Raw genomic sequence first — 22,280 nt, 5'->3', positions numbered from 1 at the left:
AATGATAAAAGAGCATTATGCATTATGCATATGCCTTCGGCCACAAAGACAATTATAATAGATGGGTTAAACTGACATTGCTGGAGAAACATCATGCATCTGCCCCCTCAGATTTTTAAGCCAGGTGTATTTTAAATTAGGAAAACATTTTTTTTTAAATATTTGATCATTCCTGTAGCTTAAACTGCAGAGCATGATGCTAAACTCAAAAGTCATTGGTTTGAATCCAAGGGAATGCATAAACTGTATACCTTGAATGCAATGGAAGACGCTTTGGATACTTCTGGCAAGTACATAAATGTAAATGTATAATTAAGCTAAATGAAAACTGTACCACTGGACTGTTGAGTTGTATTTTTCTTTCTTTGTTTTTGGTCATGTTTTATCTTGTCTGGTGAGCCAGAACTACCATGGTGGCTGCTCAAAACAATAGGAGCATGGCATCCTTGCATTGCTGACAAGTGGTTTGCCATTTGAAGTGTTCAACCATTTAACTGTCCTACTAAGTGCATTCTAGTCCTACTCAAAAACCACTCTGGTTCCCCTTCTGCGAGCAATAAAATGATAGGGTTTTCCAAAACGGTGCACTGAAAATGCACAAATCATTATGACACGCGACAAATTGCTCAGAAGTGAACGCTGGACATCAAACCCAGGGGTGTGTGAGAATCCTTCTAGGGGACAGGTCTTTGATTATGTCAGCCATTCTGACTAGGTTGCCTCATTCAATGTTGCAGTAACCTTTAGTACATTTTCGACTGTCACTCTAGATCCTTCTTTATCAGTGACTTAATTTTCATTATGGATCATTAGTGGCTTTATGTTGAAGAACATATTGAAACGCAATGCTTTGTCTTTGATGTGTAGTCAAACATTAATCAATCAGCCCAACGGTGCTCATTTAAGAGCCCCACAGCAACAGAGCAATCCAGGTATGAAGTAATGTCTGCATATACTTACCCTATTGGCCAGCCACAGAGAGTGATCATACTGACTAAGCGTTTCCACTTCTGTGGGAAGCAGGCGATGTGTGAACAGCTTGTGTCATATAGCTACTGTTTGCCAAAGACTAACATTGTCATTATCTGTGATTATGAATTTTCTTTTTTTATTGTATTAGCGTTGTTTATAGGTACTTTTTCATTGTATGTTCCACCTCAACCCTCTAAATGAGCATATCTCTTTCCCCTGCTCTTAATGACGAAGATTGTCACATTTTTATGTGAAAATCATAAAACCTTACTTAGACTTGATAAGGTCAAGTTTTTTTTCTGATATTCTGGTTGTATTAACACAAACTGTAAAGGCTGTGTACAGGCCCTTCATTAACTGATTTGATTCCAAGCCAGGCGAGATGCAGTTACGTATATTTTAGGCAGCGAAGACCGTTTTCCATTCCAGACTGGTTACACTTCTAATGATAATGAGGTCATGATGGCTATGATAAAGACATTACGTCAACAATGACAAAATAATAATTGCAATTTTCATTATTTGGTGATAAGGTAGTAGGTTCTTTACAGACATTGTTTCTTGTTTCCCAGGGGAAGTCATATGCATTCAAAGGGCCTTTCCCTCCAGTGTGGAACCCTCTCGCCTACATGGACTACAACAATCTCTGGAGGACAATGGACAAGATGGGAATGGAGGTAAAGGCCATTCGTTAAAAAAGTGTTCTCCTGTATATATGATACTTTCCTGTGATACTTATAGAACAGCGCCACAACACCGCTACTGAATCAACATCACAGAACAGAATACGACCAGTGTAGTTTGATTCCTGAATGAATGGCTTCAATGTGTCAGTACTTATTAGTGACACATACATTGCAACACATGTAATCTGATTCTTGAACCAATTACTCTCTTGAGTTGGTTCTTTGTGGTGAATCAAACACATACAGGTGACCAGTGCAGTCGAATTTTCATGCACACCAATCTGCAGTCAAATGCTCCTAACAAACATTTAATCATCCAGTGCTTTACGGGACGGCATTAAAAATAAGCCATCCATTTGCTCCTGATGCTGGGATCTGAAATCTGTACAGAGACACAAACGAGCTGTTTAAACAGGATGTGTCAAAGCAAACGTTCCTTTTTTAATTTCTGAACAAAGGACTCTTGAGTTGGTTCTTTTTAGACAATCCAATAAATACAGCCCAATCAGTGTAGTCCAGTTTCCAAACATGATTCTAATGAGTCCATTGTTTGAATGAGTCCATTCTAGTGAATAAAACACGTATAGCTTACAGCTCACACCTAAATCTATCTAATTCTGGTTGTTTCTACAAATATGCATTTTCAGTAGTATTTCATAAATAATGAATACAATTTACACTAACCCATAATTTACTCACCGTCAAGCCATCCTAGGTGTATATGACTTTCTTCTTTCAACCAAATATCCTGGCTCTTTCAAGCATTATAATGGCAGTGAATGGTACCCTAGATTTTGAAACCTACAAAAGTGCATCCATTTATCGTAAACGTAATCCATAAGGCACCAGGGGGCTAATAAAGGCCTTCTGAAGCGATTCAAAGCGATGAGTTTTTGTAAGAAAAATATCCATATTTATAACTTTATAAACTATAATCACTGGCTTCTGGTAATGCTGTACGCAAGTGACCTGACATACTAGGCTGTAGGAGTAGCGTAGGCCAAGAGGTCGTTTACATAACACCGTTTTCAACTAAAAATTGAAAACTTTTTATGCATTTTGACCGTTCATTTACACGACAACAGCATTTTTGGGGGCCTGAAAATGCAAGCTTTTTAAAAAAAACGGTTTCAAAGTGCAAGTTTTTGAAAACATTACTGTTATCATTTCCATGTAAAAAACAAAAAAAGCGAATTTGTGAAAATGCTGACATCGTGCATATGCGTATTACATGTATGTTCAGTCTATAGGCGTGTAGTGTTTCTTCACAAAGTGACATCGCCAACTACTGGCCTGGCATGCATAACAGCGTTTTTTTGTCGTTTTTGTTGGTCTGTATAAACGGGGATCGTTTGACAACGTTGACGTCTCTATGCAAAAAAAGTCAAGGAAAAACTTTTTCGTTTTTAGGATATTGTTGTCATGTAAACCTACCCTTAGGTGAGAGTAGATGCCTCTCACAGTTCAAACAAATAGGGCTGGGCAACAAACTCAAGATCCTCTTCTCTGACATCGAAATCCTCTTACTTTTCTCCTTAAAAATTCTCGTTTTAGACATCTAATTTGTGACGAGTGTTTTGTTTTCCTCTATCCTCTGCGCTTACACGTTCATCAATACGTCATATGTCAGGTCAGAGGTCACTCTTCCACTGGAAGTAGACTTGCATATGACCGTTACTGGAAACAAGGGACTATAGTTTATAAAGTCATAAATATGGATATTTTTCTTACAAAAACGCATCACTTCGCTTCAGAAGGCCTTTATTAACCCCCTGGAGCGATATGGATTCCTTTTATGATAAATGGATGCACTTTTTGGGCTTCAAAACCTAGGGTACCATTCACCCCCATTAAAAAGCTTAGAAGAGCCAGGATATTTTTTTATATAACTCTGATTTTGTTTGGCTGAAAGAAGAAAGTCATATACACCTAGGATTGCTTGAGGGTGAGTAAATTATGGGATCATTTTCATTTTTGCGTGAACTAGTCAAGTGAATGAACTGTCGGAGTGCCTAATAGCAAATGTGCACTTTAGATTCCTAAAGAAGCTCCGTGGAGGGCCCCTCATGCCGAAGAATGGGACAAGATGACCATGAAGCAACTCTTTGACAAGATTTGCTGGACCAGGTAAAGAGAAGGGACCAATTAAAATCAGGATATTGTTGTGGCATATTGGCTGTTGATGGCATATCCCTTTACCAACGGATTGCTTTCAGGGCCGCTCGTCACTTTGCCACTCTGTTTGTTAATGTGAACGTGACATCCGAGCCCCATGAGGTGTCTGCTCTGTGGTTCCTTTGGTACGTCAAGCAGTGCGGAGGCACAATGAGAATCTTCTCTACCACCAATGGAGGACAGGTAAGTCTTCATACAACAGTATTTTATCTCATAGAAGCTGTAGGCCTGTTGTGTAATGTTTGGATACTGTTATCACGGTTGTTTAATTTTCTGTTAAAGAGCAGAGTTAATTATACGCCAAACATATGACCTTCATGACATCCACGTTGGCACAGCATGTTTTTGTGCATCTCTTTTTTCACCACACCAGCTCTTGTGTTTACAGTATAATTACCATCTGTGGGAGAGCGAGAGCGACAGGGCAAGCGGCTGAGAGATGGGGCTTTAGCGTCCTCACACCACAGTGTCTTTTTAGAAATATTGGCAGTTCAGGAAAGCATATAAATCAAGCAGTAGCTGTTCAATCCAATGTTCCTGCCAAGTCCAATAGTCACTGTCACCGTTCAGTCTTCACCCCTTATTTAGCTAACCACAGCTCTCAAAATGGGCCCAGTTGGAAGGCAAGCAAAAAAACTGAGTTCCTGTGGAAGAAAGAGAAATCTTTTGCTGTCATGAGTACAGAGAAAAGAGGTACATTGGGTTAAAGGCTAGTTCACCCGAAAAATATTCACAATGCATATTAAAATTTATTTAAATAATACATAATGCCAGGTTAGACATCAGTGATTCTCAGATTCTCATTTTCTTCTAATTTCTTCTAGACCACTAGAGAATATCCTTTTATGACTGATGGAAATAATTATGTTTATTCCATACCATTTTTTATTTCTGTCGTTATTTTCATTTTATTTTATAGTAATTTAATATTTTTGTTATTATTATTAATACTGTTAGTCATATTAATATTATTAATAATCATATTAAAACAAGAAATATATATATATATATATATATATATATATATATATATATATATATATATATATATATATATATATATATATATATATATATATATATATATATATATATATATATATATATATATATATATATATATATATATATATATATATATATGAATAAATATACATCATTTAAATATTAGCATTCCTAAAATATTTATAATTGGATTTATTTAAAATCATTTTCATTTGTATTTTTTGCTTTATCTAATTCTTAAGCTATGTATATGTACATATTGTTTAAATTGGTTTGTTTGTAGACCCAATATTAAAAACCAGATACCAAAAATAGTAACTATTGTTTAAAGAACACTGGCAGAGAAAGACTGAAAGTAGATTTTTTAGTCAGTCATAATGCGGCAAGTATTCTCAGTATTTTTTCAGTCGAAGCACTGTCCTCATAAAGGGTAGGTATTTAATTTGTTAATCTATGAAGATTAATTTTATTTATAAAGCAAGTTGATTATAGTATATACTTTTCAAGAGAGACTACCTTGGCCGTCCCCATTCATTCCTGTGACACAGAACTGATTATGTAATATACCGAAATAGTGGCCACTGTATCTGGGTCACATACTATATAGCAGGAGCCTCCTAGCAAAAATGTCATTTGATGGTACCCAAATAAACCAAATGACAGTTTTATTTAAGTTAATAACAAACTATCACTTCTTTTATTAAAGACATCCTATGGGGTGGCATTGTCAATGAATGTTATGGTCTGCATGTTCCTGTTCTTTAACCTGTTTTATATTCTTAATGTGTCTGATAAGGTATGTGAATGGTGGACAGTATTACACAACTCTGTCATCATTCTATCTCTGACACACAGAGACACCTATTGGTGGATTAAAGAATTGCATTCCATGTTTATGTACATGACTATTAAAAAGATCATGCATGCAATATCTAACCAACGTGCACTGACACTTTAGTATGATGCGTGTGTGAGCTATTGCTAAGTCAGGAAAACAACTTTCTGTTGCCCCATATGACAGGAGCGCAAGTTTGCCGGAGGTGCCAATCAAATCAGTGAGGCGATGGCGAGAGAGCTGGGTGACCGTGTGAAGCTGAGCAGAGCTGTCTACAGCATTGACCAGACTGGAGACCTGGTGGAGGTCAGGACAATTAATGAAGAGATATACAAGGTGAGAAGGTGCATACTACTAGCATAATGCTTACTGCATTCTACATGGTACATACTGAGTACTGACTACTAATAATTAAAGGGTACATAACACACACAGTTTCTGCCAATCTCATGTTAATCTTGAGTACCTATAGAGTAGTATTGCATCCTTCATATCTCCAAAGAGTCTTTAGTTTTATCATTATTATAAAAGACAGATACTCTGTACCGATTCTTTCCGAAATCAGACGAGCTCGTGTAGGCATGCAGTGGGTGGAGCTAAAGAGTCACAAGCACACACATACACACACAATACATCATGGAATTATCCCTGGATAACTTTCGAATCACTATACATTTGTGTTGTTTACATTATATGCACCGATTGCCAACAAGACACCGACTTTTGATGCGGTTTCGACTCATGACTGGGAAGTGGGAACAAACAAACACATTTGCAGAACTCCGTTGCTGCTCCGGAAAAACAAAAAAACGTTTCCTTAACGCTGGGTTATTTGGGAAGCTGAACAAGGTTATCTTTCCCTCACAACCAGAAACACACTTCTTTAGTGACATTAATGATTTCGTGGTCTAAAAACAAAATGACAGCACTGCCGACTGCTTCCGTAAGCCGAATGAAGCTTGTTGCTTTTGCTCTCGCTCTGGTTGATGTGCACATGCACTCATCCGGGAGAAGTGCCCATTCAAGGAATTCCGCCCTTTATGACATCATACAGGGCCTTATTCGAAACATAAAGGAGTGTATTTGGCACAGAAATACCCCATCATACATCTTACTCGTTTTTTTTGTTTGTATTGTTTTTTGGCTATGTTTAGTATGAGAATCCAACTCTTTATCAGTATAAATAAGTCAGAATGCATGAAATAGCATTAGAACCCTCCCCTTTAAAACAAACTGAAAATTTCAAACAGTAGCATGCTACGTTGATGTCACATGTCCAGTTGTTGTCTATGAAACACACCCCACACACACAAGTAATTTATTTCAATTGAATAAATATATGACTGTAAACATGCTTTTGAATATATAGTCAGATCTCTTGGGCCTTCTGCGACATTGAAACATACTAGTCTGACTTTAATCTAATTATACTCATGTCATTAATACTTGTATTCAAGGATGCAATAAATTGATCAAAAATATCAGGAAAGACATTTATAATGTTACAATATTATCACAATTTCCAAAAAAATATTAAGCAGCACAAACAGTTTCAACATCTATAATAATAAGAAATGTTTCTTGAGCACAAAATCAGCTTATTAGAATGTGACACTGAAGTAATGATGCTAAGTATTCAGCTTTGCCATCACATGAATAATATTTAAAAATATATTAAAGTAGTAAACAGTTATTTTAAATTGTTATAAAATGTCACAATATTACTGTTTTACTGTACTAATGCAGCATTGGTGAGCACATTACAATATTTTTAATTTAGAGTTGTGTAAAATGTCTTAACTTTGGCTGTTCGATCAAATGGAAGATTAACTCAAATACATTGCATTGTGGTATACAGCAGGGGTTCTCAACCCTGGTCCTCGAGGCCCACAGTCCTGCAGAGTTTAGCTCCAACCCTAATCAAAAACACCTGAACCAGCTAATTAAGCTCATCAGGATTACCGGCAGGTGAGTTAGATCAGGGTTGGAGCTAAACTCTGTAGGACAGTGGGCCTCGAGGACCAGGGTTGAGAACCCCTGCTGTATACAGTATTTAAGTAGTGGGTCACCCCTTATTTTGTGCATGTACACAAAACTTGCATAATACACACAACATACATTCTGCACAAATTGTAGTAGCGTAGTATGTTAGTCTATGAGTTCAGTAACCAGTAATGAAGCTCCTTCTGAGTAGGCAGTGTCTTAATGCTAAATCGGCTAATTTGAAGGACAAATGTCCCACTTTGAATTATGTATCAGCATGTGTGTAAGCTTGGTGGATTGTTATCAGTAAGCCGCTCTTCATCCCCCTGTCCTGGCCACATCCTCTTTCCTGAGCTGAAAGCTTGTTAAAGGCTGCTGTAGAGCTGCTTAACCCTCTGAGGAGGAACAGTGGGGGGACACTGGAACAACTATATTCAACAATAAAAACTGATTACACTACACTTCAAAATGTTGGGGTGGGTGAGGTTTTTTTTAATGTTTAAAAAAAATAAGTATCTTATGCTCACCAAGTCTGCTTTTATCAGATCAAAAACCCTAGCCTAGAAATCTAGACGCACCCTAGCGGCAGCAAATCTTATTTGCCGTGAGTGTAGTCTAGTAACTCTCAGTAGACCTGCGAGCTGGAAAAAACCAACTTTGGTCAGGCCAATCACATCGTGTATAGAGTCGGTGGGCGGGCTTAACATAATGACGGCAGAGTTGCGGCGGTTCTGCGTGCTACTCGTAAACAAAGAAGCTGGCGAACGGCAGTCTTTCGAATCGGCTTTGGCCGTGACTCTGGAAGACTTTGAATTAAGCTTTTCTTTAAGAAAAGAACAAAGAACGGCACTGAAGTCATTCTTAAGAAAGGAAGATGTGCTCTGAGTTTTGCCGACTGGATACGGCGAAAGTTTAATCCATCAACTAGCTCCACTTCACGTTGCTCTCTGGTTGGTTGTAGTGCTATCCAATTGCGAGCAGAGGGAATCTGAAAGACAACTGTTTGTCCCACCCCTCGGATTGAGCCCTGTCAATGGTGAGTTCCCAGACCCAACTTCTTGATGAGGGTCTGGCTTGTAAGGCTACAAAAACACAGTAAAAGTAGTGATATTATGAAGTATTATTAGATTTTAAAAGAACTGTTTTCCATTTAATATATTTTAATATGTAATTTATTACGGTGATGGCGAAGCTGAATTTTCAGCAAATTTGTTGTGTTAATTTATGATTTACAGTGAGGAAAATAAGTATTTGAACACCCTGCTATTTTACAAGTTCTCCCACTTAGAAATCATGGAGGGGTCTGAAATTGTCATCGTAGGTGCATGTCCACTGGGAGAGACATAATCTAAAAAACAAAATCCAGAAATCACAATGTATGATTTTTTTTACTATTTATTTGTATGATACAGCTGCAAATAATTATTTGAACACCTGAGAAAATCAATGTTAATATTTGGTACAGTAGCCTTTGTTTGCAATTGCAGAGGTCAAACGTTTCCTGTAGTTTTTCACCAGGTTTGCACACACTGCAGGAGGGATTTTGGCCCACTCCTCCACACAGATCTTCTCTTGATCAGTCAGGTTTCTGGCCTGTCGCTGAGAAACACGGATTTTGAGCTCCCTCCAAAGATTCTCTATTGGGTTTAGGTCTGGAGACTGGCTAGGCCACGCCAGAACCTTGATATGCTTCTTACAGAGCCACTCCTTGGTTATCCTGGCTGTGTGCTTCGGGTCATTGTCATGTTGGAAGACCCAGCCTCGACCCATCTTCAATGCTCTAACTGAGGGAAGGAGGTTGTTCCCCAAAATCTCGCAATACATGGCCCCGGTCACCCTCTCCTTAATACAGTGCAGTCGCCCTGTCCCATGTGCAGAAAAACACCCCCAAAGCATGATGCTACCAGCCCCATGCTTCACAGTTGGGATGGTGTTCTTGGAATGGTACTCATCATTCGCCTTCCTCCAACCACGTTTAGTGGAATTATGACCAAAAAGTTCTATTTTGGTCTCATCTGACCACATGACTTTCTCCCATGACTCCTCTGGATCATCCAAAAGGTCATTGGCAAACTTAAGACGGGCCTGGACATGTGCTGGTTTAAGCAGGGGAACCTTCCGTGCCATGCATGATTTCAAACCATGACGTCTTAGTGTATTACCAACAGTAACCTTGGAAACGGGAGTCCCAGCTCTTTTCAGGTCACTGACCAGCTCCTCCCGTGTAGTTCTGGGCTGATTTCTCACCTTTCTTAGGATGATTGAGACCCCACGAGGTGAGATCTTGCATGGAGCCCCAGTCCGAGGGAGATTGACAGTCATGTTTAGCTTCTTCCATTTTCTAATGATTGCTCCAACAGTGGACCTTATTTCACCAAGCTACTTGGCAATTTCCCCGTAGCCCTTTCCAGCCTTGTGGGGGTGTACAATTTTGTCTCTAGTGTCTTTGGACAGCTCTTTGGTCTTGGCCATGTTAGTAGTTTGATTCTTACTGATTGTATGGGGTGGACAGGTGTCTTTATGCAGCTAACGACCTCAAACAGGTGCATCTAATTTAGGATAATAAATGGAGTGGAGGTGGACATTTTAAAGGCAGACTAACAGGTCTTTGAGTGTCAGAATTCTAGCTGATTTACAGGTGTTCAAATACTTATTTGCAGCTGTATCATACAAATAAATAGTTTAAAAAATCATAGATTGTGATTTCTGGATTTTTTTTTTTTTAGATTATGTCTCTCTCAGTGGACATGCACCTACGATGACAATTTCAGACCCCTCCATGATTTCTAAGTGGGAGAACTTGCAAAATAGCAGGGTGTTCAAATACTTATTTTCCTCACAGTATGAATTGCACATTTCTGATCATGTAAATCCATTAAAGTCACAAAGGCAGGTGTGATTTCACAGAAATCTGTCAGATAGAAAATACATTTTTATGTGCGGCATTCCAAAAAAAAGTAATGTTTTTATGGAATGTTGCAACGTTTATTATCTGTGCACATATTTGTGCACATAATCTTTAATCAAAATAGCATCCCCTCTATCTTGTAACGACTTCTCTTCTCTCCTTTTCTCTTCTCTTCTCTGATGACATGTTTACTAGCATGAGGGCGGGACAGCCTGTCACTCACATGAGATCATCCAAACACAACAATACAATAATTTCCGGATGGACAAAATCAAGTCCCACCCTACATTTTTTTTCTTGTTCGAGAAGCCATTTCACTTGGATATATGTTACAATAGGGGGAAAAAGACTATCACATCTTCCATTTCATGCCAACTTTAAGTACGTTGTTGATGGCTCATGGGCTTTGATCCTAACACCTATAACTTCAACAGTCCTTTTAACACAAATCTATCTCAAATCACTTGTATATGTAAAATGGGTCTTTTTTTATTGGCTTTACTCTCTTACTCTGTTCTTGTAGGCCAAATATGTTATACTTGCCATACCACCCGGGCTGAACTTGAAGATCCATTTCAACCCTGAACTGCCCCCTCTGAGGAACCAGCTCATTCATAGAGTACCTATGGGCTCTGTCATCAAATGCATGGTGTACTACAAAGAGAATTTCTGGAGGAATAAGGGTCTGTACCTCTTGCCTATTTTCCATTTAAATGAAATCTCTTTAAAGCCATTTAAGGGGGTTCACACTTGTAGTTCGGTTCTTTTGATCCAGACCAAAAAAAGATAATACAATTAGTCATGGTTCACTTAGCGTTGACACTGTCATTTTATGAAATAGGCCTATTTTGTGATGGAACTTAAAGAACATCCAAAATAATGCTGTGTTCTGGGCTAAACGTGCTTGTTGTATATTCGTACATATGATGTTATTTTGACCAGCTAAGAAATCGTGAAGCGTTTATAAAATACGTAACAGCAGCATGCTGCATAGCTCCTATGACGGGAAAAAAACGGTATGCTTCAGAAATATGTCCTTTTTAGGGGGTTTTTGGTTTGTTTAGATGTATTTGGTCTGTGTTGCGTTCATAGTTCTGTCGAACCACACAAGAGTTCATTTGGAAGCGGACCGAGACCCATCTTTTCAGGGTCCGCTTCGCTTGTTTGGTGCACACCAGGGTTTGGATGGAAATATTCACACTTAGGGTGCTTTCACACCTGCCTCATTTAGTTGGGTTGAATCGTACTAGAGTTCGTTTTCCCCTTAAGTGCGTTTCGTTTGGTCAGGTGTGAAACCACAATCGCACTCTGTGCGCACCAAAAGCGGACCCAACAAGCGTCTCAGTACGCTTTCAAACGAACTCTGGAGTGGTTCGTTTGTAGTGAGAACGTGATCCGACCTCGAACAGACCCAATTACAAAAAGTACTGATAATTTTTGTACTAAACCAGCTGTCGTAGTCAGCTGCGTTGTGCATTATGGGATGAGGAAGTGTTACCTGATAGATCGTTGGCAATATTTTTGGAAGATGAGCATGTCAGAGTTAAAGGTCCAATGGCATGGATTTTTTATTTTATTTTATAATGTATTCTGAGGTGTACGTATATTGTTAGTATGATTTTTACATTCATAAAATGTCATAATTTAGAAATAAAAGGCATTTTTTCTATACTGAGGTTTGCCCTCTGCCTGAATGCCCTGTTTCAAGGGGCGTGTCTGCTGTGAGACTTCAGGAAAAACGCCCACTGTTGTGATTGGCTGACATCTTTGCATTTGAAATGAGCGGAGGATGCGTGGTTTTTAAGTTTATTTTGTTTGTATCTGAGAGTTCTGAATAAACACGAGTCCCAGTCACGCTGAGCCCGTCTTCCTCCTTATTCTACCAACTTTGTAACACATGTAATGTACCATTTCGGTCGGTGATGTTGAAGGCCGACCGGTCAGTGCAGCCCGAGGTTAGGCGTGCGTGAGGTTTATCTCTAAAGATGTGGCTCTGCCGATGTTGAGCAGAAACTCACGACTGTATGCACATTTTAGAACAGATAGACGCGATGAGGTTGTACAAAAACAATGACTCACAAGATAGAAAACACCGTTCTGTCGGGAGAGAGAGAAGCCGCAGCACGAATAATAGTTCTGTGTGAACTTGAATAATTATCTCCACATCAGAAATCACTGATCACAGTTCAGAAGGAACTGAAAAAAGACTTCTGTGCCAAATTCTCTGGGCGGAGGAAATGGAGGTAACCGTTCCTGTTATGACGTCATAACAGGAAAATTCAAGATCAGCTCATCTGGGCTGTCATTTTCTCAAAGGCAGAGAAAGACAGCCAGAACTCTGTTTACGCCGATCAAAATGTCTAGCCACTTGGGGACAATATTCAGGCTAGGGGAACTCATATTAATGTTGAAAAACCTCATAAAATGAAAATGTCTTGCCATGGGACCTTTAAGAAGAATGAAGGCACGCCTCCGCTTGAAGTGACAAGCGATGCGCGCTCGCCGTTTGCAGTGCATTAGAACGTTGTTTTCAAGCCGCATTCGCGCTTCATTATAGAAATGTATTGTTTGCACATTGTGGTGTATACAAACAATGTAATAGATTATGGCCAGGGACAAAACCAGCAGTTTAGGAAATACGCCATGGCCAATGAGTGATGTGGATGTTGTCATGTGACTGCATTTTGGTTTGTTTCAACTGGTTCGGACCAAAGCAATCAGTGTGGTGTGAAAGGGAACCAAAAAAGCTGAAAAATGCTACAATGTATAATTGTTTGCCCTTGGTTCGGACCAAATGAACCGAACTAGAGATGTGAAAGCACCCTTAATCAAATGAACCGAACTAGAGATGTGAAAGCACCCTTAATCAAATGAACCGCACTAACATTTTAAAATATAATTTTAATCTAACCAAACCTGTGAACACACCCTGAACACAATCTGAGTGGGACTGAAGTGGCTACACACGTTTTAAAACGTAAAACTATGAAAAATATTTGTTTTATATTAAATAAAGCTAAAATAGAATATACGTATACATTTTAAAAGGAAAAACTTAAATAAATTTTATAAATTAAAGATACAGAGAAAAGCTCATAATTATTCAAATAAAAATAAAAGCTAATTTAAAATATTATTCAAACCTAGATTTGTATATAAATATTACTAAAATAGCACTGTTTGTTTTTCCAGGATACTGTGGCAGCATGGTAATCGAGGAGGAGGACGCGCCTATTGGTCTCACGCTTGACGACACTAAGCCTGATGGGTCTGTGCCTGCTATAATGGGGTAAGTAAAGCGATGAGCTTTCTATTGTAGGGTGAACGTAAACTTCTCACAAAATAAATGAGATGCCTGAGGTGATAGAAGTAAGCTGGCTCTTTCTCTTTTAAAGTTTCATCCTGGCACGAAAATCTAGGAAACTAGCTGGCCTGACAAAAGATGAGAGGTAGAAATGTTTTCATATTAGTACAATATGTCACTATACTTTGCTGAAATGATTATTCTTACCAGAATGCTGTCAACCATTTCAGAAAGAGAAGGATCTGTGAGATTTATTCTCGTGTGCTCGGCTCAGAGGAAGCGCTACATGTGAGTCTCCATGACCAGAAATCATCTCATCCCTTTAGTGTCATCATTTTTTGATGCTCATCTTTCATGGCGGTCTCTTCCGCAGCCTGTGCACTATGAGGAGAAAAACTGGTGTGAGGAGGAATACTCTGGCGGCTGCTACACCGCCTACTTTCCCCCTGGTATCATGACACAGTACGGCAGGTTAGTGTACCGTACCTCCGAATGGAGAATCTCTGATTCAGCGTTATACTAGCCTGCTTTTGTTGAGTAGACTAGAGCAGAAATCAACATGAGAAGATGCTTCTCTCCATTTCAGGGTCCTGCGGGAGCCGGTAGGTAGGCTGTACTTTGCAGGAACTGAAACGGCCACAGAGTGGAGCGGTTACATGGAGGGGGCCGTGCAGGCGGGCGAGAGAGCCTCTAGAGAGGTGGGTTCTTAGCCATTAGGGTTTAGTTACTGAGAGAGATCCAAGATGTTTTTAAAAATTGTTCCGTCCAAACTTCCTGTTTCAACATTGTCAAGTTTATTGACTTTCATTAGCATGTTCAGTTTGAATCTCAGTGAATCCCACTGTGTTCTACACATTCAACAACAAAACTTTGTGTCTATTAGGTTTTTTGTCCTAGTTCGGTTCTTTTTTGTATTAACCCTATAGCGCAGTCTGGGCATGGGGCAGGGTGACGCATAGGGTGGGGCGACACGTGCTGCTCTGCCCACACACAATTACATTGGTTTATAATACAGCAGAGCTTATTGGCATATACGCTTGAGACATGAGCATGTGCATTCCTTTATGTGCTGCTTTATAAATGAACTATGGTGTTTGGCTGTACTACAGAAATATAAAAGAGATAGTTCACCCAAAAATGAAAATTATCCCATGATTTACTCACCTTCAAGCCATCCTAAGTGCATATGACATTATTCTTTCTGACGAATACAATCAGAGTTATATAAAAAAATGTCCTGGCTCTTCCAAGCTTTTTAATGGCAGCCCCAAATTTGTGCTAAAAAAAGTGCATCCATCTGTTATAAAAGTAATCCACACGGCTCCAGGAGGTTAATAAAGGCCTATTCGATATGTTTGTGTAAGAAAAATACCCATTTACATTTTACATTTACGCATTTAGCAGACACTTTTATCCAAAGCGACTCACAACTGAGGAGTACAAAAAGCGATTCGTCATGAAGAGGCAACGAAACATAAAAAGTGCCTGAAGTACTAAGTTTTGGACATTACCCAGAGAACACATGCTAGGACAGGGAAGGAATAGAGGAAAGTAAAAGGAAAGGATTTTTTTTTGTTTTGTTTTTTACTCTCAAGTGCTCATGGAAGAGGTGAGTTTTCAGCCGTCTTTTGAATGTTGTCAATGATTCTGCGTTTCGGATGGCGGTGGGAAGATCGTTCCACCAGAAGGGAACGGTGAATGTAAATGTTCTGGAGAGGGATTTTCTGCCCCGCTGTGATGGTACCACAAGCCGTTGCTCCTTAGCTGAGTGAAGGCTTCTGGTGGGTGTATAGACTCGTAGGAGCGAGTCAAAGGAGCTGAGCTCGTGGTGGATCTGTAAGCGAGCGTTAGCGCCTTGAACTTGATGCGAGCAGCGAGTGGTAGCCAGTGCAGAGAGATGAAGAGTGGTGTGACGTGGGCCCTTTTGGGTTCGTTGAAGATAAGACGTGCTGCTGCGTTCTGGATCATTTGGAGCGTTTTGATCGCACACGAGCCAGAAGCGAATTGCAGTAGTCAAGCCTAGAAATGACCAGGGCCTGGACGAGAAGCTGTGTTGCATGCTCTGTTAGAAATGGTCTGATCTTCCTGATGTTGTGCAGCGCAAACCTGCATGAGCGAGCTGTCTTTGAAATGTGGTCTTTGAAGGACAGCTGGTCATCAAAGATTACACCAAGATTTCTGACCGACCCTGAGGGGGTGATCAGAGATGAACCTAGCTGGATGGTGAAATCGTGTTATCCAGGTTATCCGTGATATCAATATTTAAAACTTTATAAAGTCAAATATCTAACTTCTGCCTTCTGTATTCAACTTATGAAGAAAGTGTAATGCCTCTCGGAGTTCAAACGCTACGTCCAACGTCATCGTCGTGCCAGTTATGCTTTTTCCGTAAGTTGAAACTTGACTACGGAAGGCGGTCCACCGGAAGCTAGATATTTTACTTTATAACATGTTAAATATGAAGATTTTTCTTACAAAAATCCACTGATTCGCTTGAGAAGGCCTTTATTAACCCCCCGGAGCCGTGTGGATTACTTTTATAATGGATGGTTGCACTTTTTTGGGCTTTAAATTTTGGTTATTATCAATGTTGAAAACTGTTGTGCTGCTTAATATTTTTGTTGAAACCATGATGCATTTTATAAAGATTATTTGATAAATAGAAAGTTTAAAAGAACAGCATTTATTTGAAATGGTTGTAAATATATACATGTCTTTACCGTTACTTTTGATTAAATACAAATACAACCTTGCTGAATAAAAGTATTCAATTCTTTCAACAAAAATCGTGCTGACCCCATATTCGTGAACGCTAGCGTTTGTACAGGAAGCTCTTCAAATTTGACACGCATCACATGCTTGCCATCCATCAACATGTATCATATGTGAAGCTAAAGCCCTTTTTGTCACTCGCTCAAGATAAAGAGAGACTGCCAAATGGTTCAATTTTAAACGTTGTCTGATTTCGGATATTACCATCTGTTACTCGAAGGGTGAAACTCAAAATACTATTATGCTTTTTTTCTTCCAGATAATGTGCGCAATGGGAAAACTCCATGCGAGTCAAATTTGGCAGTCAGAGCCTGAATCACTGGTATGAATTTCACTTTTGAATTTTAAGAAACGTTATCTATATACCAAAAATTGGATCTTGAACAAGTACTACTCTGAACCCTTTCCTCAGGATGTCCCATCCCGGCCGTTTGTCACCACATTCTGGGAAAGAAACTTGCCATCCGTTGGAGGATTCCTCGCGTTTATGGGCGTGTCCTCCTTCCTGGCTCTGGCCACAGCTGCAGGAGTGGTTGCCTACAAGAAGGGGCTCCTCCCACATAGCTAAAGCCCCTCCCACTTTTGCAGCCTGTTATCTGTGTGACCTGGCCTTGTGATTTGTGGCATTCAGTCATCTAATCACAGCCACAACTGCCTGGTTATGTGGCTGAGTAACTTAGTGGAGATTTGACACAATTGCTCAGTCATTGTTAAAAATTAACCAAGTGATTATTATGGCATAATGAGTAGCTACTAATTGTTAATGTGGGAATTGCCCTGTCAAAGTGTTCACAAACTAGGTGACATTCCACAACCATTCATTGTGTGCGTGCAAGTGTGTGTGTGTTTATCACCAGTCTTATTGATTACCTCTGCTAATTTCAGGTGCTGTTCTCAGGAACTCGTTCATTAACCTTCCAAAATATTGAAGTAACATTACAGAGATTAGATTAGCATTTAGCGATGTATTTTGTTGTACTCTGTGACAGAGAATATCTTCTCTACATCACAACACAGAAGCTGTATTGGCTTCAGCACAATTCACTATATCATTCATGAGAGAAGCAGAGGCTGTTCATGTCAAATTTACTTCTCAACATGCCATGACAATGTCAAACGACTATTAGTGCAGACTGGCTTTGTGTCTGGTAGTATAATGAAGCGAAGTTTATCAGTCATAGAGAGCTGATTTGAAGGATGTCCCAGTGTTTAAAGCTGCTGTGTGTGATTGCATCTGATTGAAACATGAAAGCATTTGAATGTACTTTTACATTAGAATTTTTTTTTCTATGTAACACAGAACAGTGTATACTTGAAATATTTTTTTTACATGCATTCAGTCAACCATCCATTGTTTAACAATTCTCTAAGAATCCCATAGTATATTATTAATAGTAAAAAAATGTTAAAATGAAATTAAATGTTGTTGTTTTTAAAAAAATATATAAAGGCTTTCCCTGTTTATCTAAATGGTTTAATGAGGGTTTTTCTTTCCCCCCAATCCACCAATTTTGTAATAGATAAGACAGACAGACGGAAAGCGTCCCTCCCTCACCGTAGTAGTGACCTGTGCAATATTGTTTCCAGAACAATTATAATATTATGTATTTTATCAAATTTATCATGAAATGCAAAAGACTATTTCATTGTTTAAAATGACAATTCAGTGAAAAGGTGATGCAGCCCAAAACATAAGACGGATTTGAAAATAAAATGTATCGTGTGTGTAAACCTGAAGTGTGTACATTTTGTTGTTCCAAAGATGCGTTGTAACTGTTGTTTGTGGTGCCTTAATCGGATATAGTATTCCTCATTTCTCAAGTGCCTCTGTGCTGATGCGCTCCTCCAGTCTTGAACATTGTCCCTGGGTCAGTCACTGGCTGCTTTAGGTGATGGTTTCTAAAAATTCACACAATCATAACCAGAATTTCTCTACAGAGATCTGTGAAGGTCTTTTGGTAGATAAATCTGCATCAAAGACACGTTTAAAAACTTGCTGTGTGCTGCTCTAGTCTTCAGCATGCTGTACAATCAAAAGCTCTCACTTACAGCTTCCTGAAGAAGCCACTGATGATACAGGACTGACAGAATCAGAGGCAACGCCTCTCCTGATTGTTGGTTTTAATGTTGGATAAGAAAGCTTACTATCCATGACCTACACCTTGGTTGGTCAGCTGTGAACTTGATGATGTGGTGACTCTTTTGTCCTGACATGTTGTAGTTGCTGTAACTCCGCCACCTGGTGTGCTAGTGAATTGTGCCTCTGTGTGTGCTGCTAATGCTTTTCTGAAACCACATAACATGGTCCTGTTTACCCAATCTGTTGTCGCCTGCTCCAGTTTGCATAGCTGCCCTGCTACAGACAGGCTCCTTTGTCTGATTTTGTGTGCGTATAAAAATGTCCAATGGTCTAGTCATGTAATTGCATTATTTGATCTATTTGTACAAATCCAGCGACTAAGCTGATAATAAAAGTGTGATTTACCACCAGTCCCTGTGTATGCCGTTCCTTTGTAGTTCTCCTCTGAGTTGCTGCCCTTTAAAGTCACAAGCTTCTTGATTGGCGTGACGTCCTCCTTCAGGGGAGATGACAGATGAGGGTCTTCCAGCAGAGGAGAGCTCATTTCAGCCGCAGCAGGGCATGGACTGCCTCAGCCACTCATGTTAGTTACATGGAAGTAGGTATAATAACTAGATATACAAATGTTCTTTTTTTTCAATTATCTTTTGTCTGTCTATATTGTTTTACTTGTATACATATATATTTTTTTTTACATTATTTCGAAATATGCCAGAAGAAGAAAAAACAGCTTATAGATATATTTTTTATATTTTCCTCCTTCCTATTGTATTGTGGTCTAAACCGTTTATATTTGATTTCTATGTCTTTTTTATTAAGGTTTGTACAGCACAGTGGTCAACTAACGTTACTGTTGTTTTTATTTTGCATTATGAATACATTTTGATTAGAGACAGACAGACTTTTAAGAGGTACGTTTAGCCATTAGGGGGTGCCCGTGTACCACAGACGTAACAATAATATAGCCTATGCTGCGTCCCAATTCGGCTACTTAAACTACGCCCTAGTACTGTAAATACTGTAGGCTATTCTGTTTGTGAAGAAAACGTATATACTTTTGAGTGTGTAGCAAAAGAGTAGACAGGCGCTTGAGGTACTATCACGACATAAAATAGCGCGCGGCCCTCTGTCTTAGTTTACTCGCATCCTGTCACCATAAACTGGCATCTCAATCATCTTGTCACAGGTGAACACAAATCCTTCACGTTTCATTTCATTAAATTTCTTACCGTATCAGAGAGAAATGCAGTAGCACGTTGATCTGCCAGTCGTGGGTCTTTCATGCAGACTCTCCTCATATTAATACCGATGCATTTAAAAGTTAATAGCCAAACGGACCTTTTTAAAAGTTCACAACATTGTTGTTGCTTATTAAATATAACACGGATAACATAAAAAAAAAATTTTTATCAGCTTAAATGTTGATCATTAGTCCCTCAAACCCATTATCTCTAAACCTCTCTACTCAAAGGGTTAGTTCTCCCAAAAATGAAAATTCTGTCATTAATTACTCACCCTCATGTCGTTCGACACCCGTGAGACGTTCATCTTCGGAACACAAATTAAGATATTTTTGTTGAAAGCTGATGGCTGAGAAAGGCTTCAGATAGGCCTCCATTGGCATTCAGAACATTTACACTCACAAGACCCATAAAAGGCACTTAAAACGTTGTTACAAAGTCCATCTCACCACATTTTACGAAGCGACGACAATAGTTTTTGTGCGCAAAAAAAAGTAAAATAACGACTTTATTCAACCTCTTCTTGTCTTCCATGTGTGCCTCCACGACGCATGCGCGAGAATATGACGTAGCGCCGGCGTTCGGGAATCCATGAAATGCACACTTTAGTCCCATTTTGAGCATTACGCCGAGACCTAAAGCACCATCAATGTAGAATTCAACAGCTTAGACACACGCGTCTTCCTCTGCTCGTAAACAAATCGCTTCTGGGTCATGTGTCCGAACGCCGGATCTGCGTAATATTCTCGCGCATGCGTCGTGGAGGCCTACACGGAAGACAAGAACAAGCTGGATAAAGGCGTTATTTAGATTTTTTTTTGCGCACAAAAACTATTGTCGTCGCTTCGTAAAATTATTGTAGAGCCACTGTGGTGAGATGGACTTTGTAACGACGTTTTAAGTGCCTTTTATGGGTCTTGGGAGTGTAAATGTACTGAATGCCAATGGAGGCCTATCTGACTCAGCCATCAGCTTTCAACAAACATATCTTCATTTGTGTTCCGAAGATGAACGGAGGTCTAAGTGTCGAACGACATGAGGGTGAGTAATTAATGACAGAATTTTCATTTTTGGGTGAACTAACCCTTTAACCGTCGGTCGCGCATCCGCCATGTTTTGTATTTTTTTTGTAGTAGTTTGTAGGTCTAATAAACGACTTGCACAACTACTTCCGCGTTATACTTATTACATCTCGTGAGTGAATTTGACCTAGTGTAAAAAGGATTGCTTGTGCGCTGGTGCTTTATTTCAGTCTTTTAAAATAGTTGAATGAATGAATGCTAAATATTTAATTAATCTTAAATAGTAGGCTACATTGAATATTAATTTGGGGCATAAACAAAATTGACTGAAAATTAAAATTGGCAGTGATTAAAATATTTAATCCAAATAAATAAAGGTTCATATTCATCAGGTCTCACAGTATCACGATCACTATAGTTTAGACGAGCACTGTATAAAATGTTTAACAGCCGCTGCTCTCTCAGATCAGGCTTGGCTTGGATTAAAACTTAATGTTCCATGAGTTTGGAAAATTCTGTACACAGTAATCATCAGAAGATTTTCAAATCTTCTTGCGGACACTGATTTAAGGTGCGTTTAGTCAACTTGATAACTACAGCACTGATAAAAATGATTTTGTGGTGAAGTAGCCTAAATTGCCTACAGAAAACCAAAAAAACAAATGTAATTTCTACATGAAAAAAGTTAGTTCAGGCAAGAATTTTAAAAAAAAGTAAGTAAATTCTATATTAGTACTCAATTCAAGCTTGTAGAAATTAAATGTAAAAATCAACGTTATAAAATTAAGTAAAACTACTCAACTTTTCTGACACTGGTGTTCCCATCATGCACTGGGGTTTGAATAATTAAGGAGGTACATTTTTGGCTGTTTTCCAGCTGTATTTACACTGTTTTATCATTGCTTTTGTTGTTAGGTTTAGTAACTTGCCATTTTGTGACATTTGGAGTTCATTTTCTACTCAAAATGACCCATTCATACTCATGTGTATGTGTGCCAAGTATTGAGGTCTCTGTGTTCAGAAACTGTTTTACTTTGTTTATGTAGATATGGTATCTTCACAATATCTATTGTGTTACTTACACAATAATTGGTTTAATTCAATGTTATATTTTTGGAGTAAAATGTATTGCAAAGGAAACTTTGACTAATTCGAAATTACTCAACCTTTTACTGGACAAGTTAAAAATAACCTACTTATATTCTGTGGTAATTTTACTTAACTTGGTTGAGTAGAGTTTACTTAATTCCAAATGTGAAACTTACTTTAAAAAATGCGTGCAAAAACGTGGCAAAGA

At 38.8% G+C, this 22,280-nt stretch overlaps 1 protein-coding gene across 1 annotated transcript in view; it reads left to right on the top strand.

Moving 5' to 3' along the window:
- mao (monoamine oxidase) overlaps positions 1-19,131 on the top strand; it is a 48,012-nt gene extending 28,881 nt beyond the window's left edge. Inside the window, exons 4-15 of the mRNA XM_079822016.1 lie at positions 1,545-1,649; positions 3,694-3,785; positions 3,875-4,016; positions 5,860-6,009; positions 11,088-11,247; positions 13,757-13,853; positions 13,960-14,013; positions 14,099-14,156; positions 14,242-14,339; positions 14,455-14,566; positions 16,900-16,962; positions 17,053-19,131. Coding sequence (XP_079678142.1) covers positions 1,545-1,649; positions 3,694-3,785; positions 3,875-4,016; positions 5,860-6,009; positions 11,088-11,247; positions 13,757-13,853; positions 13,960-14,013; positions 14,099-14,156; positions 14,242-14,339; positions 14,455-14,566; positions 16,900-16,962; positions 17,053-17,208 — 1,287 coding nt within the window. The 3' untranslated portion in view covers positions 17,209-19,131. The remainder of the gene's footprint in view (positions 1-1,544; positions 1,650-3,693; positions 3,786-3,874; positions 4,017-5,859; positions 6,010-11,087; positions 11,248-13,756; positions 13,854-13,959; positions 14,014-14,098; positions 14,157-14,241; positions 14,340-14,454; positions 14,567-16,899; positions 16,963-17,052) is intronic.
- Positions 19,132-22,280: the final 3,149 nt, after the last annotated feature.

The sequence above is a fragment of the Gobio gobio genome (assembly GCF_949357685.1).
Source record: "Gobio gobio genome assembly, chromosome: 7".
NCBI lineage: Eukaryota > Metazoa > Chordata > Actinopteri > Cypriniformes > Gobionidae > Gobio > Gobio gobio.
This window is presented reverse-complemented; position numbering and strand designations above follow the sequence as displayed.